General features: G+C 41.2%; 1 protein-coding gene across 1 annotated transcript in view; it reads right to left on the bottom strand.

The window, feature by feature from the left end:
• Nucleotides 1-15,129, bottom strand: part of Csmd1 (CUB and Sushi multiple domains 1) — a 1,205,306-nt gene that overhangs the window by 248,601 nt on the left and 941,576 nt on the right. The window contains exons 21-23 of the mRNA XM_027388213.2: nucleotides 14,909-15,097; nucleotides 10,792-10,961; nucleotides 5,515-5,671 (exon numbers count right to left, since the gene is read on the bottom strand). Of these exons, the coding sequence (XP_027244014.1) occupies nucleotides 5,515-5,671; nucleotides 10,792-10,961; nucleotides 14,909-15,097 (516 nt within the window). The remainder of the gene's footprint in view (nucleotides 1-5,514; nucleotides 5,672-10,791; nucleotides 10,962-14,908; nucleotides 15,098-15,129) is intronic.

Here is a 15,129-nt window from a genome sequence, read left to right as displayed (position 1 = left end):
CTTCAACAAATGGTGCTGGCATAACTGGATGCTGGCATGTAGAAGACTGCAGATATATCCATGTCTATTGCCATGCACAAAACTTAAGTCCAAATGGGTCAAAGACCTCAACATAAACCCAGTCACACTGAACATATTAGAAGAGAAAGTAGGAAATACCCTTGAAGGAATTGGTACAGGAGGCTGCTTCCTGAACATAACACCAGTAGCACAGACACTGAGATTTGCAATTAATAAATGGGGCCTCCTGAAACTGAGAAGCTTCTGTAAGGAAAAGGACACAGTTAACAAGACAAAACGACAGCCCATGGATTGGAAAAAATATTCACCAACCCCACATCCAACAGAGGGCTGATCTCCAAAATTTACAAAGAACTCAAGAAGCTAGTCTCCAAAGCATCAAATAATCCAATAAAAAAGTGGGGTACAGAACTAAATAGAAAATTCTCAATAGAGGAATCTAAAACGGCCAAAAGACACATAAGAAAGTGTTCAGCATCCTTAGCCATCAGGGAAATGCAAATCAAAACAACTCTGAGATACATTTTACACCTGTCAAAATGGCTAAAATAAAAAACACCAATGACAATTTATGCTGGAGAGGTTGTGGAGAAAGGGGAACACTCCTCCACTGCTGGAGGGAGTGCCAACTCATACATTCACTTTCGAAATCTGTATGGTGATTCCTCAGGAAAATGGTAATCAGTCTACCACAAGATCTAGCAATTCCCCTCTTAGGCATATACCCAAAAGAAGCACATTCCTACAACAAGGACATCTGTTCAACTATGTTCACAGCAGCACTATTTGTAATAGCCAGAAACTGGAAACAACCTAGATGCCCTTCACCTGAAGAATGGATAGAATAACTGTGGTATATTTACATAATGGAGTACTACTCAGCGCGGGGGGGGGGGGGGAGAAAGGCAATCGAGTCTTGGAATTCTCAGCCAAATGGATGGAGCTAGAAGAAATCAAACTGAGTGAGGTTACCCAGTCACAAAAAGACAGGCATTGTATGTACTCACTCATATGTGGATTTTAGACATAGGGTAAAGGATTACCAGCCTGCAGTCCAGGCTGCTGGAGAGGCTGGTAAACAAGGAGGACCCTAAGAGAGACATGCATAGTCCCCTGGAAAAGGGGAAAGGAACAATATCTCCTGAGAAAATTGGGAGAATTGGGGGAGGGGGGAGGGAACTAGGAGAATGAGAAGGGGAGAAGAGGAGATTGAGGAAGACATGATGGGACAGGGAGGTTTGGGGAAGAACAGAAGAGAGCAAGATAAGAGATAATATAATAGAGGGAGACATTACAAGTTCAAAGAGAAATCAGGCACTAGGGAAATGTCTGGAGAGCTACAAAGATGACACCAACTAACAATTTAAGCAACAGAGGAGAGGCTACCTTAAATGCCCTCTCCTGATAATGAGATTGATGACTAATTCATATGCCATCATATAGCTTACATCCAGCAGCTGGTGGAAGTAGAAGCAGACACCCACAGGGAAACTTTGAACTGAACTGAAATCCAGATGCAGAGAAGGAGGACTGATGAGAAAAGGGGTTCATACCAGGCTGGTGATACCCACAGAAACTGCTGACCTGAACAAGTGAAAACTCTTGGTCCCCAGACTGATAGCTGGGAAACCATCATGGGACTGATCCAGACCCCCTGAATGTGGGTTTCAGTGAGGAGACCTTGGAAATCTATGTGGCCTCTTGTAGTGGATCAGTACTTATCACTACCTTAGGAATGGACTTTAGGAGCCCATCCCACATGGACTAGACCTAAGGGGGTTGGCCTAGGCCCTATCCCAAGGAATTTGACAGATTTTTAAGACCCCCTATGAAAGGCCTCACTCTCCCTAGGGAGCAGAAAGGTTATGGGATGGGTAGGGTGTTAGTTGGAGGGGGCAGGTGAGGAGGGGAGGGAGAGGGACCTAGGATTGACATGCAAAATGATTTTCTTTGTAAAAATGATGGGAGGGAGAACAAAAGTGACTAGTGAGAAATAGATCGAAGACATGATGACATCATGGGAGTATGCCATCTGTCCGGCACACATACAGAATGAAGCAGTATTTTCAATTCAGGTTTACTTGCAAGTGTTGCTTTGATTTCCTTTTTTACCCCTTAATATTAATTACTTAACACATGACTATTACAAATATCACATATCTATTACAAATTGGCCCAATTTTGACCTTTTCTCTATTATCCTGGCCAGTGTCTTTGTCTACATCAATATCATTCAGTAAACACATTTCTTTTAAATCACAGTCATGTAAAAGTGTTTACAAGTAAGTATGCCAGCAGCTTTGGATTTAGTCATAAGTTGATATTTGGGGCACCACCATACCATTCCTTGTGAGAATCTTCAGAAAATCCCCTTAAGATCTGGGTAAATGTTCAACATTAATGAAAATACAATAGTGATTTAGCAAGACCTGGGACCCAACTGAAATATGAAGTTGTTTGTATCTGTCCTAAAGGACACCCAAATACTCTGTTCCTATATCTAAACACTTCATTGTGTTTACTGAACTCTGGGTTCACTCTCAGTGATTAGTGTAATCCACCCTTATGTGTACATTAATGGAGCCAAGAAACTGTACTCCTGATGTTTTCCCAAGTGATGCTAACCTAGCAGGATGTGATTATGGTTCTACTGAAAGAAGATCTGATCAACTGTGATCCTTGCTTCAGGGATAAAATTTGTTTCTGCCATTGGTTTGCATTGTCTGAGTTTGGGAGTTCATAATTCTAATTAGTATGTGCTTAAATCTAGGGTTATATATGAAATCAATATTTTTGATTATACATACAGTCATTGTCACCATACTATCTACTTTACCTCTACATATCCCATGTGACAGCATGACATGTTCTGAGACAATTGTACAAACAAGACTCCCAGGCTTGTTCTTCTCTAGGCATTAACAAGGAAGTGTAATTGCAGTTGAGGGGGGAGAGGTCAGTCCTCTTGTCAGAAGAAGGTACTTGGGAATCCAAGACTGAGTGTTGTCAATACCCTTCTGTTATGGGACATCTGACTTTCTATGCAATAAAACATATCCTACAATTTGCAAGGTACCAGTAAATAGGCAGGCTTTCAGTAAACATTGATGCTTTCAGAAAGATGATCAGCTGAGTAGAAGGATCCAAAGTCTCTCCACTGTGCTGATGTCAAAGAGAAAGGTGGAATGTCATTATTTACCTGGGCAGGTGTGACCTGGAACAATCACACTGCAGAAGCCTGTTAATGATGACTGTGGTCACCACAAACACAAGACAACACTCCCTAGGCAACACCAGCTCCAGGGTTTAGAACCCAGGGGATCCCCTAAAGGCTCTTTGAAAAATGGAGGTGATATTAAATGGCTAGAAATGGTTTGTGATTTCCTTCTGATCTCACAGCTAGTCACTAGATGTTACAGCATGGGTGAATACAGAGGCCTCATTCACACACATGAGAACACATTAACTGGATACCCATAGGTAAATAGTCACACCAACTGGAGATAGGAAGCAGCCCCAGTGTTTGAAAAGCAACAACATAATAAAAGTCAGGCTGGATGCCTTTCCTAGGACAGTCTTGTGAGACAATGTAGGAGCTTAGCCACCTGTAGGAAGAAGCAATGTGGTTGGCAGAAGAGTGAGTGTCACTCAGGGGACAGTTTCCCACCTTTCAATAAAGAAGCATGATGGGAGATGTGCCTGGTTAGAAAAGGTACCCCGAAGGTGCTCATTGGCTAGCCAAGGGTGTACATGTTGTGTTCTATGTATTACTCTCAGAAAACTACTGAAAGATTTTCTCACAAGTTTTCCACAGTTAACCTGTGCTCCTCCAAGATGAGGAACTAGCAAGTGGAGATGAAGACATCCAATAAAGAGATAAAAGCCATCAAACATGATGGAGAACATGTGGGTGGAAAGGGGTCACTCAAGCAATTGCCCCACCTGTACAGACATCCACATCCAAGGGGGCTTTGCAAGAGCTCCCATGGAATGTTCTGATATGGAGATTTTTAAGGGGGATTCACCTAAAGAGATTTATAATTACAACTCAACCCTCTGATGTCCACTGTGACTTACTACACACATGAATTAGATAATAACTCTTTCTTTTTATCATGTCATTTCAGCAGCATTATCCACAAACAGGAAACAGTGGCCTTCTCATACAGTTGGGAACCAAATCTACTTTTGTCTTATGCTCTTCAATTCTTCAATGGTGATGTCCTCTACAAAGGAAGCCCTATGTTGGATCATCTTCCTGTTCGACACCCACACTAGCTCAGGATAGCAGAGTGGGAAGGTGACCTTCCTTGTCCCTCATAATGATTATCCTTCTAACAGAAATCAGCTTTGACAAGCCCTCATGAACTTCCATGATTAAATATGCAATTATAAACTTCTCAGGACCCAAAGTCAATATTACAAAGCCCCAAATCATCAGATCAATGAAAACCTGAATTGTCTTATATATGATCAACATCTTAGTTGATCAGCTTCCTTGACTGATACAAAGCATCAGGAACCCTTGACCTTACCAGTGTCTACCTCACTTGCATTTGCACATATGCTCATATGGATAGATGCGAATGATTAGGCATATATATGAATACACACATATGAATACACACAGAGTGCTGCAGAGATGACCCTGAAGTTAAGTATACACACTGCTTACACAGAGAACTTGGGTTCAGTTGCCAGAACCCACATCAGCTAATTCATAACTACCTGTAATTTTGGTTCCAGGGACTCCAACACTCTCTGACTTCTGCAGGCACACACATAGGCGCACACACATACATATAAATAAACATAGCAATTCAATTTTAAAAGAGCACCTAGCCAGGCAGTGGTGGAGCATGCCTTTAATCCCAGCACTCAAGAGGCAGAGGTAGGAGGATCTCTGTGAGTTTGAGACCAGCTTGGTCTACAAGAGCTAGTTCCAGGATGGCCTCCAAAGCCACAGAGAAATCCTGTCTCCAAAAACCAAAAAAAAAAAAGAAAGAAAAAATAAAAGAGAACCTATATATAGATATGTATATATACTATGTATAAGTCATTCAAAGATCATTAATTATATCAAATATTTTCTCTAAATATTTCATATGCCCAGTTGTTATACATTAGTATATTTGTTTATATATGTATATGATTATATATGTATGTATATATGACCATATTCACTAAACAAAAATCTGTATTTTCATAACTGGTTTGTCTCTAAATGTTACGAGATGTTTTCTTTTTAGGCCAAGCTGTTTTGTTCTTAAAGTAGGATGCTTTCTATACAGATCAATGTAAATGTATGGCTTCTATTAAAATGCCCAAGTTACTGCCTCATGAACAATGGAGATAATTAAAACTTCAAGTCAGTGAACAGTGTATAGCCAGCAAAGAAATCCATCACATAAACTCCCTGTAAGGTTACATAATAGGTGTGCTCAAACAAACAGCCAAGTTAATAATATGTGTGGTCAGCCACGGGTTACTCACTGGTATAGGTGAGCTGGAATCCTTGGGCAGTGTCAGATCCATTGGTGTTGAACTCCAGCCTCAGGTGGTTGGAGGTGCTGTTTAGCACCTGCCCCATTAATTCACTTTTTGTGAAGACTCCCAGTGACCGTGAGGAACTGTCCTTTCCATCAAAAACCTAGTAAAAGGATGCAGAGTGAGTTCCAGGTTTTGTTAAGTTGTATTGTTAGGTGGCAGCTTTAACAAGCCATTCCAAACTTTCAGGAATATTCAGAACTTCAAATACAGATGGACGGTGGACCTAAATAATACATTTCCTTTGAATTTTACTTTTCCCCTTAACATCAGACAAAAGATTCCCAGTCCCATTCTTGTTCACACCAGTTCCCATTAATTGCTTTGAAGATCAATTCTCATCTTTTTGAAAATTAAATGTCTGTACATCCCAGGCTCTGGTACCCTCTAATTCATCCTTCTTATCCCCTGTTCACAGGGTTTCACTGCACAGGCATTGGGAGCAGCATTCGCCATGGCACCAACATCTCACTCTCCTCTCCCCTCTGTCTGATGCACTGAACCATGGCAGAGTTGAAACCATCACTGTTGGTAAGTCTGCCATGTGAACACACTGTGGGAAAAGGGCCTTATCACACAACAGCAGAGCCTTTGATGAAATCCTGAGGATTTGATACTGTTTCTGAGTGGCATGAAGTTGGGAGATAGAATCTCTATGATGAGAAAGAGACCCCAGAGCTTGGTTTAGAACAGATATTTAAGGTGAGGGTGAAGAACAGAGGTTTAGGGTAAAGAGTACATTCTCACTTCTGCAGACCCAACTCCACACCCCAGATGAGTGCTTTATGAGACACTACGAGCTTCTGACACATTCTCCCAGTATTCTTTCTGCTGACACTCTGACTCCATCTTGGACATTTAGTCACACTGAGTGTGGCGGCTTTTCCTTTTCCAGTGTTGGTGGTGTGCTGTTTAGGAATGGTGTCCTTCGCCTCCCTCACCAAGAGATGAAAACCTTGTGAATAAAGGCCTCATGGAAAGAAGGCTAAAAATGCACTAGCTTCTCTTGAGGAAAATTCAACTTTTCTTAAAGAACATAAATATGCTTTTTTTTTTTTTTTTTTGGTTTTTCGAGACAGAGTTTCTCTGTGTAGCTTTGGAGCCTATCCTGGCACTCGCTCTGGAGACCAGGCTGGTCAAATTCACAGAGATCCAACTGCCTCTGCCTCCCGAGTGTTGGGATTAAAGGCATATGCCACCAACACCCTGCCAAATATGTTTCTTTTAATGTATGGTTCAGCCCTGCTGCTGTCCCTTCTCACACAATTTTCTTTCTGCCAACTAGAGCAGTGGTTCTCAGCCTTCCTGATGCTGTGACCCTTTAACACAGATCCTCATGTCCTGGTGATCCCCAAGCATAAAATTATTCCATTGCTACTTTATGACTGTAATTTCTCTATTGCTATGACTCTTAAAGCAAATATCTGACAGGTAGGCAGGATACCTGATATGAAACCCATAAGAGGGTTTAGACCTATAGGTAGAGAACCTCTGATCCAGATGTTTTGATCAGATCCATTTTCTCACCAACTGTATAATTAAAAAGCAAGAAAAATCTCAGATGCAGCAGATAGCTGTAGATTATAGATATTATTAAAAGTGAAGAGGCTCTCAGCACTGGGGAGGCAGAGGCAGGCAGATCTCTGAGTTCGAGACCAGCCTGGTCTATAAGAGGTAGTTCCAGGACAGTCTCCAAAGCCACAAAGAAACCCTGTCTCAAAAAGCCAAAAAAAGTGAAGAAGCATACACACACACACACACACACACACACACACACAGAGAGAGAGAGAGAGAGAGGGGGGGGGCAGAGACAAAGACACAGAGACACAGAGAGACACAGAGACAGACAAACTCCCCCACAAAGTGGAAAGAAAATCCAGAAACCAAAATTCATCCCCCCCCCCAGAGAGCTATGATTTTAAATGTTTCTGGTGGTTTGGGATAGGTCTCCTCTTCTTCCCCTTATTTGGGATGGTCAGTTTAGATAAAGAAATGAGAGCTGATAGACCCACAGCTTCAAGTATACATGGTGAGGCCAATTCTTGAACATATCTGAGCAGCTAAGAACAGTCAGCTGGAAGAGGAGCCTTGCTGTCACTTTGTCCTAGTCCAGAGGATGAGGAAGGAGATAGAAGTTTGTCATCTTTATTACTTACCTTCAGTCTCTCTTTCTATCTGTCTGCTTGCCAAGGATCTGTCTAATTCCTAGACCTTCACAGTCATCTCCCTTCCACAATGCATAAACCATATGTGTTCAACAGGTTGATCTCACCTTCATGTACTCATAAAAAGAAAATGCATTCAGAAAAGTAATTGAGTTATTATTTTATTTCACTGTAATTAAACATACAAATACTTGAATTGTAGAATAAAATACCATTTCCTTACTGAAAGGGTATTTTCATAAAAAAATGTGGTTTCAGTCAGATGAAAGAAGAGTTCTGACACTCAAAATAATAATGAGTTCTATGTCCAAGAGAAAATGTTCAGGCCCCTCTGAAAGTCCCTGGGTCCTTCCATGTAGCAGGCCATTCTCTATCTTATGGGCATGCATGCAGAAGTATGAGGACAGGGGATAAGTTACACACAGATGAGCCCATTGCTCAGTATTGAACCTCTGTCTACACAGGGCAGGATGGAGCTGTTGACCAAACTCACAGTGGCTCTATAGACAGTAACTCATTCACAGTGGAACAGTTTAGACAGGAAGCTATTTAGAAGAGTCCTTAAAAATTTTGCTAGAGATGCTGAAGTGTAGCTCTTCATAGTTGATGTCTTCTGATGGGGGTAAAACAGGGAAATACTCAGTTATCTTTAAGAGGCAGGCCATTGGGAGTTTGGCCATGGTCCAATGAGTATATGAGCAACACAAGTTGGACTTAGTTTTATCTTTTTTTTTTTTTCTTTTTTGCAGGGGAGATCACAAGGGTGTAAGGGTGGACCTGGGAGGAATGAGAGATGAGTGTGATTGGGGTGCATTGCATAAAATCCCCAAATAATCAATAAAAATATTGCATTATAAAAGGAATAGAAAACTTTTGTAATTGTCACCATTACCAGGACAGCAAGTCTTCCAACCACGTTCATGTCACCAGAGCTTAAGCTCTGTGCCCAGCTGTGAGCACCCTTGAATGAGCTCTCAGAGAATGGGTGTGCCATGACCCACAGTGAGTTCCTGGAGCTGTTTGACTCCAGAGTGAAAATGGGGCTCACAGTTGCCTTCATTCACAAAGAAAAAAAGATGGGCTATGCTAGTTCACAGGACACCTGCTTCCTTGAATAGATGATAATTGGGGTCTGTTCTCTGTTCACACTATGTGTGCCTGTGAGTGTGCAAATAAAACCAAAGTCCTTGTTGCTGGGCCACAGTGGTATAAAGGATGAGAGTGTGCAGCCTGTGTCCCTAATAAGATGATTTGATTCAAAACAGATTGCTGAAATATGAAGTATTTATTATAAAACTCCAAAAAGTCTGAGAAAAATGTATTGGTGTTCTAAATATTGGGCAGTTTCCCTGCAATTAAATGAGGTAAGCAATTTTCTTTTCTTCTTCTTTTTAAAACTGTTTTACTTTTTTATTTATAATTAACAAGTTTCCAAGTGGAAATTATTTCCTTCCTCATGCTCTAATAATGTCTATCAGCAGGCATTTCATTCTGAGTTTCTAATCACCCCTATCCCACCCCACCCCACACAGAACACATTTAAGTTTTACCTAAAAGTTTATCTAAAAGGCATACTGACTTTTAAATTTGAGGTTATCAAGAATTTAGAAACTTCCTACTTGCACCTTCACTTTTGCTTTAGTGAGACTGCTTGTTTCCTGGCTTAATTATAGCCCTTCATGCTGTCAGCATGAGACTGTGAAAGTCTATTGAAATGAAAGAATAACCAGGGGAAAAAGTGACACTGTTAAATTATGGCATTGAAAAATAGCCCATCTTTGGCACGGGAGGAAGTAAGGCCGGTTAAGATATAGGAGTCTCTGACCCACACACGACACTCTTTGTGAGGTTGAGTGGAGGCACAGAGGGGCACATTTGGCCCCAGGTGAAGGAATGCCAGCAGGGAGGTGGCCACTTTTTTCTCTGAAGTGTTTCTTTCAATCCTCTCATAGCTTAATGTGAGTTGAAGCCACAGCATCTGAGAGGTGCCCTTGCTGTGTTCCTTAGCTGGCTGGAACTTAGAAAATCTGGAACCTTACAAAGGACCTGAGGATAGAAGCTCAGTGTCCATTAACACCAATCAGCCCCATGACCCAGAGAACTTCTCCCTTCTCTCTGGAGGGAGCAGGGAGGAAGCTCCAAGGTTTATGTCCTTTTATCTCAAAGCCTTGTTTTTCACTGTCTTGGGACTGAGTCTACCAATGTCTATCTCCCTTCCCTAGGTCCTAAAAGGTCCTCAATTTCTTGAAACAGTTATAGAAGATAAGAGATGTACTGGGGAAAAACATTAGCATTAAGGATGTTTCTGCTGGAGCTGGGGTCTGACCAGACAGGACCAGGTATCCTCACTGCTAGTTGCTGAGACTCCAACTCACCCAGTGCCTTGTCTTTGCACAGGGACTGGGCTCCTTTCATTGCTATATAAGTTCCTTCCCAAAGAGTGTGGTGACCACATCTGACAACTAAGAGTAACTAGGGAAAAGAGTGGATGGGGTCTCTGTCAGTTCCAACAACTGTTATTATGCATTACACATAACATGGAAACAGCCAGAACAGTCAGTGTCACTGTATGCCCACACATGACAAAACCAAGTCTCAGATTAAATAATCTTCCCAAGATGCATGACTTAGCATTGTTGGTCTATTGTCCCAGAGATGACTTCCAAATCTACACAGCCTACTATGTTATAATCTCTCAGATGAATAGGATTAAATATGTGTAAATGAAGGTATATCAATATGTCTATGTAAATTGATACATAGATAAATGGATTGTTCAATATAAGAAAGAAATTATATATATATATATATATATATATGATATATTGTAGATAGACAGAGGGTAGATAATAGGAGAGAGATAAATACAAACACAGACATATAGGTGGAAGATACAGACATACAGTAGATAAATGGTAGACAGATAATAGTCACACACAAATAGACAAAAACACAGATAAATAGATCAAATATAATGAGCAGATAACAGATGTCAGATAGCTTGGTGATAGATTCCCTAGGAAGGAAAGCCTCAGTTTAAGGCTACAAAGTGTTTTACCTTTAGAGTATCTCCTTCGAAGAGCCGAAAGGCCCGGGCTCTGAGATGGATCCCCTTGCCGGCTTCTGTTTCTATTTTATAGATACACTCATGGTTATTATCGTAATTGGATGGGAAATTTGGAGACAGTAATGTTCCTTCATTTCCTTTGACACTTGCTCCACATTCGGCTAAAATAAATGGGACATTAAAAAGAGGGTTCAAAAGTGGAATTATTGATTAAAGTAGATTAAAGTCTCCAACGGAATGACTACCCCACCTCTTTCAATGTACACCTGCTTTCCAGGGCTATTCTCCAAAGTAGATTAGTGACAGGCTTCTAGTGCTTCACAACTCAACAGGAAACACATCCCATTCATACCATTTTTAGGCTTTTCTTATTTACACTAACCACATGATTCCTACTACACATACCCTGCACACTGCTGGTTGAAGTTTGAGCATAAAATCCACATGCTCCAAATACCATCGTCACTTCACCACACCCCCTTCCTGACTCATCCTTTACCCAGGCCAATTTATCTAATGTTATTTTTTCTCTGCTTAGGTTGTGTGGCATCAACCAAGTTGTGTTAAAGGGGAAATCCTTTAAAGGAAGACAAAGTCACCAAGTTATCTGGTGATATCCTGGCATAGAGCTGGACTTGCTCACATTTCATCTGGGGATAGAAGAGCTTTGGGTGACAGGAATAGATTGCTCTCCCTTTTCATAATAGAAGAAAGGGGTCCCCGACTTCCAGCACCAAAGTTTCATGAAATAAAATACCTTTAAGCAAGGTAAAGCTGTCAGTAAAAGACACCCAACTTTCTATGAAGCCTGAGGAAACCATATGAGTATGCTTTCTCATCTGTGGAAGTGAAGAATTTTAGTCAAGAATTCCTTCAGCTCCAAAATGTTGAAGGGAAAATAATCACTAATAAAAAACTGTGGCCTCCCATCTAAGTACTAAGCAGGCCTGATCATGCTTAGCTTCCAAGATCAGATGAAATCGGGCATGTTCAGGGTGGATCTCTGTGAGTTTGAGACCGGCCTGGTGTACAAGAGCTATTTCCAGAAACCCTGCCTTGAAAAACAAACAAACAAAAAAACCCAGTGGCACACACTACTATCACCATCACCACTATCACAGCCACCACCATCACTACCATCATCATCATCAATCATCATCATCATCAATCATTATCATCATCAATCATCATCATCATCATCATCATCATCATCATCATCATCATCATCATCATCATCATGATGTCTCCATGGGCAGTGGTCTGGTTATGACCAGGCCTCTGTGGCATCAACTGCTTGGAGCTCAATTTGAAGTGGCTTGTTTTCCTTGTTTTAGTCATGATGGAACAGTATTTCCCTGACCTCCACACTCTTCACACAATCAGGTTTTAAAGAGAATTTTGTTTGCTTGTTCTGTTTGTTTTGCTTTTCTCCTCCATGATGAACTTGCCAGGTAGAGAATTTTTATAGGCTGAACAGTGACAATCTTAGGTAGGTGTGATCCTTCATGCTAAGATTAGATTGTGTCCTGCTTTAGGCAGCCTGTTTGAAAATTAAGCCCATTCAGTCTGCAAAGATGGACAGAACAAATAAAAATGGAACTATGCCCAAGAGCCAGAGAGGTCCTCTGAGCCCTGGTGCTACATCCCAGAGAGAAAATCACTACAGAAAACAAGGCACCCACATTTAATAAGAAGGTGCTCCAATCTGCTCTCTGTAGAGGAATTTTCTACCCTCCATCCCTCTCCGCCTGGTCCCACCCTCACAGGTATTTGTGGCCTACAGGTTCACAGCTTGCATTGATTGAATGGACTTAGCCAGCACCTACTCCCATGACCTGTGGGGGTTTACCCATAATGCACCAGAAACATGGAAAGGATAAAGCATCTAGCCATTTACTTGGGGTATTTACACCTAGTGCCCAAACAGTACACTGGAGAATTAAGCTTATTGAAATGAATCACAGACAGCCCAAAAAATCTTTTGCAACAATTAAACTCAAAATTTCCTTCCTTGTTACATTGCCACTTTCAACTGCATTTCTGTCAACATAAATGAAAACTAATTATTTTTCTATTTCCATAATAATAGTAAATAAATTAGATGAAAGATAAACAATAAAACAACAACAACAAAAACCAGGTGCTCAGAAAATTGCAAAGCTAACTGATCTAAATGTTGAAAGCTCTTTGAACTTTGTTCAAGGGATCCACCAAGACCCTTCATCATCACAATCATTAAATGTTTTCCATTTTAAGTCTTTGAAAATTCTTTCAATAGTTCATGTAATATTTCTCTAAAGTGCTGGTATATCATATCTCTTGATACAAATCACTTTCTTCTTTACAGAGAACCCAATAAAACAGTTATGGAAAAACACTGAATTCTTTTTGAGAGTTTTAGAATTAAATTAATTAAAACAAAATTAGCTGTGATGGGAGGGGAATCGTTTGACTCTGGCATTCACTCTTCTATGCAGTGGTGTCCACCTTTGAAGTCAAGTGTCTTCCTACTCTGAGAGATGCTGCAGCATATGACTTACAGGTTCAAGCAACAGATCCCACAGATGCACAGTGCTCAGAAGCAAGATGGGATGCTGACGCCCAAGCTGCATACAATCGATATGTATTAACGGATATTCACTCATGGAAAGGTTATTTTCTTGGTGATGATGATTCCTTCGTATTTGGTTATATGAAACATAACCTTTCAATATGCCTGTTTGATGCTTAAACTGGAGGCAGGCTTAAGCCACCTCAGAGACCTGCATAACATTGAGGCCATGAGGTCACAGAGGTTTGGGGATGTAACCATTGAGAAGTTATATGTGCCTGAAGCTATTACAATTTTGTGCAAATTATGGAGGGACCTCTAAGACTGTTGTGAAATGGACAAAACTACTAATTCACTTTCACTTGCATAGACACATGCTTTGGAGCAGAGGAATAGAGAACAGAAGAAAACAGGGCATAAAATAGAAGCAACATATCTACTTCCCCATTGCTTAAAGCATGCTTACCCTGACATTCAATAAGTTGCTTACATGTGCCCAGAACAGAGATATCTCTCACCATTGAAATATAAGTCCTATATTGACTCAAGATATCTAGGAATGGCATAAGACTGCACTATTTAATAAATTTGTTATCTGAATCCATTTCCCAATTAATGTTATCATTGAATAAACCATTAATAATAGACAGAAATACAAAATTAGCTACAAATATTTCTATAAAATTATGAGTGATGTGTCTGGAAAGACAGCTCAGTAGTTAAGAATACTTGCCACTATTGGAGGGTTCCCAACACCCACATTGAGTGGCTCAAAACTGCAATTAAATTCAGCTCTGGAGAAGCTGTCACACTCTTATGGCCCCCAAAGACACCTGAACATATATGTTCATACACATATAGACAAGGTCTTCAGGTGTCTTGGGCTGAAGCCAGAGTGGCAATGGTGTCTCTACTCTTCTGGTCAATGCACAACAGGAGTCCAATACCACTGCTCTGAACTACTGCACTGATGTCAGGCTGGCCTGAGAACCTCCTTGCAAATAACCCAAACACAGGCCTATACCACACTGTATAGCAGAACAACCACTTGCACTCTCACAGACGACATTCTAAAGCAAACTCTCATCCCACACTCTGGCAATTATTCTTTGCTGGAATGCACAACAAAAACACAATCAAGGGCTCCAAGGGACAACACAGGCACTGTTCTGAGCTGCCATTTGCCATCACAGGGACTATGGATTTCAGCAACAGTAGAGCTTGTCCTACTATACCATGACTAACAGTATTTCCCTTGTCACCATTTTCTAAGCTCATTATTATTATTATTATTATTATTATTATTATTATTATTGTTGTTGTTGTTGTTGTTACACTTATGGTCTTCCCTTCATAGAGATCCTGGGCACATGGTCTGGTCTCCCTCTTCCACTCACAGAGACAGTCTATAGATGAGACAAATCAGGCCCCAAAAGTGAGATACCTCCCCAGAGCCCAGGCTACTCCAGTTCCAGCCTCTCCCTTCCTGGCCAGCCCCTCTCCGTTTCCTAACCCACTGCCCATGGATGAATGAAATGAAAGCGTGTGGCCACCTACCCACACACCTTGGCAGAGGTGCACTCCACACTCGGCGTCCCCCACCCAGGCAGGTAAGCTTGGTTGCACCTTCTAAGCGGTATCCCTGGAAGCAGGTGAAAGCCAGCGTGTCACCTACACCAAATTGGAACCCAATTCTGCGGCTGAAGGCAGGGACTCCAGGGTCATCACAGGGCTCCAGGTCATACTCTGGAAATAAAAATGACAGGGTGGATAGCAAG

This window comes from Cricetulus griseus, assembly GCF_003668045.3.
Source record: "Cricetulus griseus strain 17A/GY chromosome 1 unlocalized genomic scaffold, alternate assembly CriGri-PICRH-1.0 chr1_1, whole genome shotgun sequence".
NCBI lineage: Eukaryota > Metazoa > Chordata > Mammalia > Rodentia > Cricetidae > Cricetulus > Cricetulus griseus.
The sequence above is the reverse complement of the archived record's forward strand: the minus strand, read 5'-3'. Positions and strand labels throughout refer to the sequence as shown.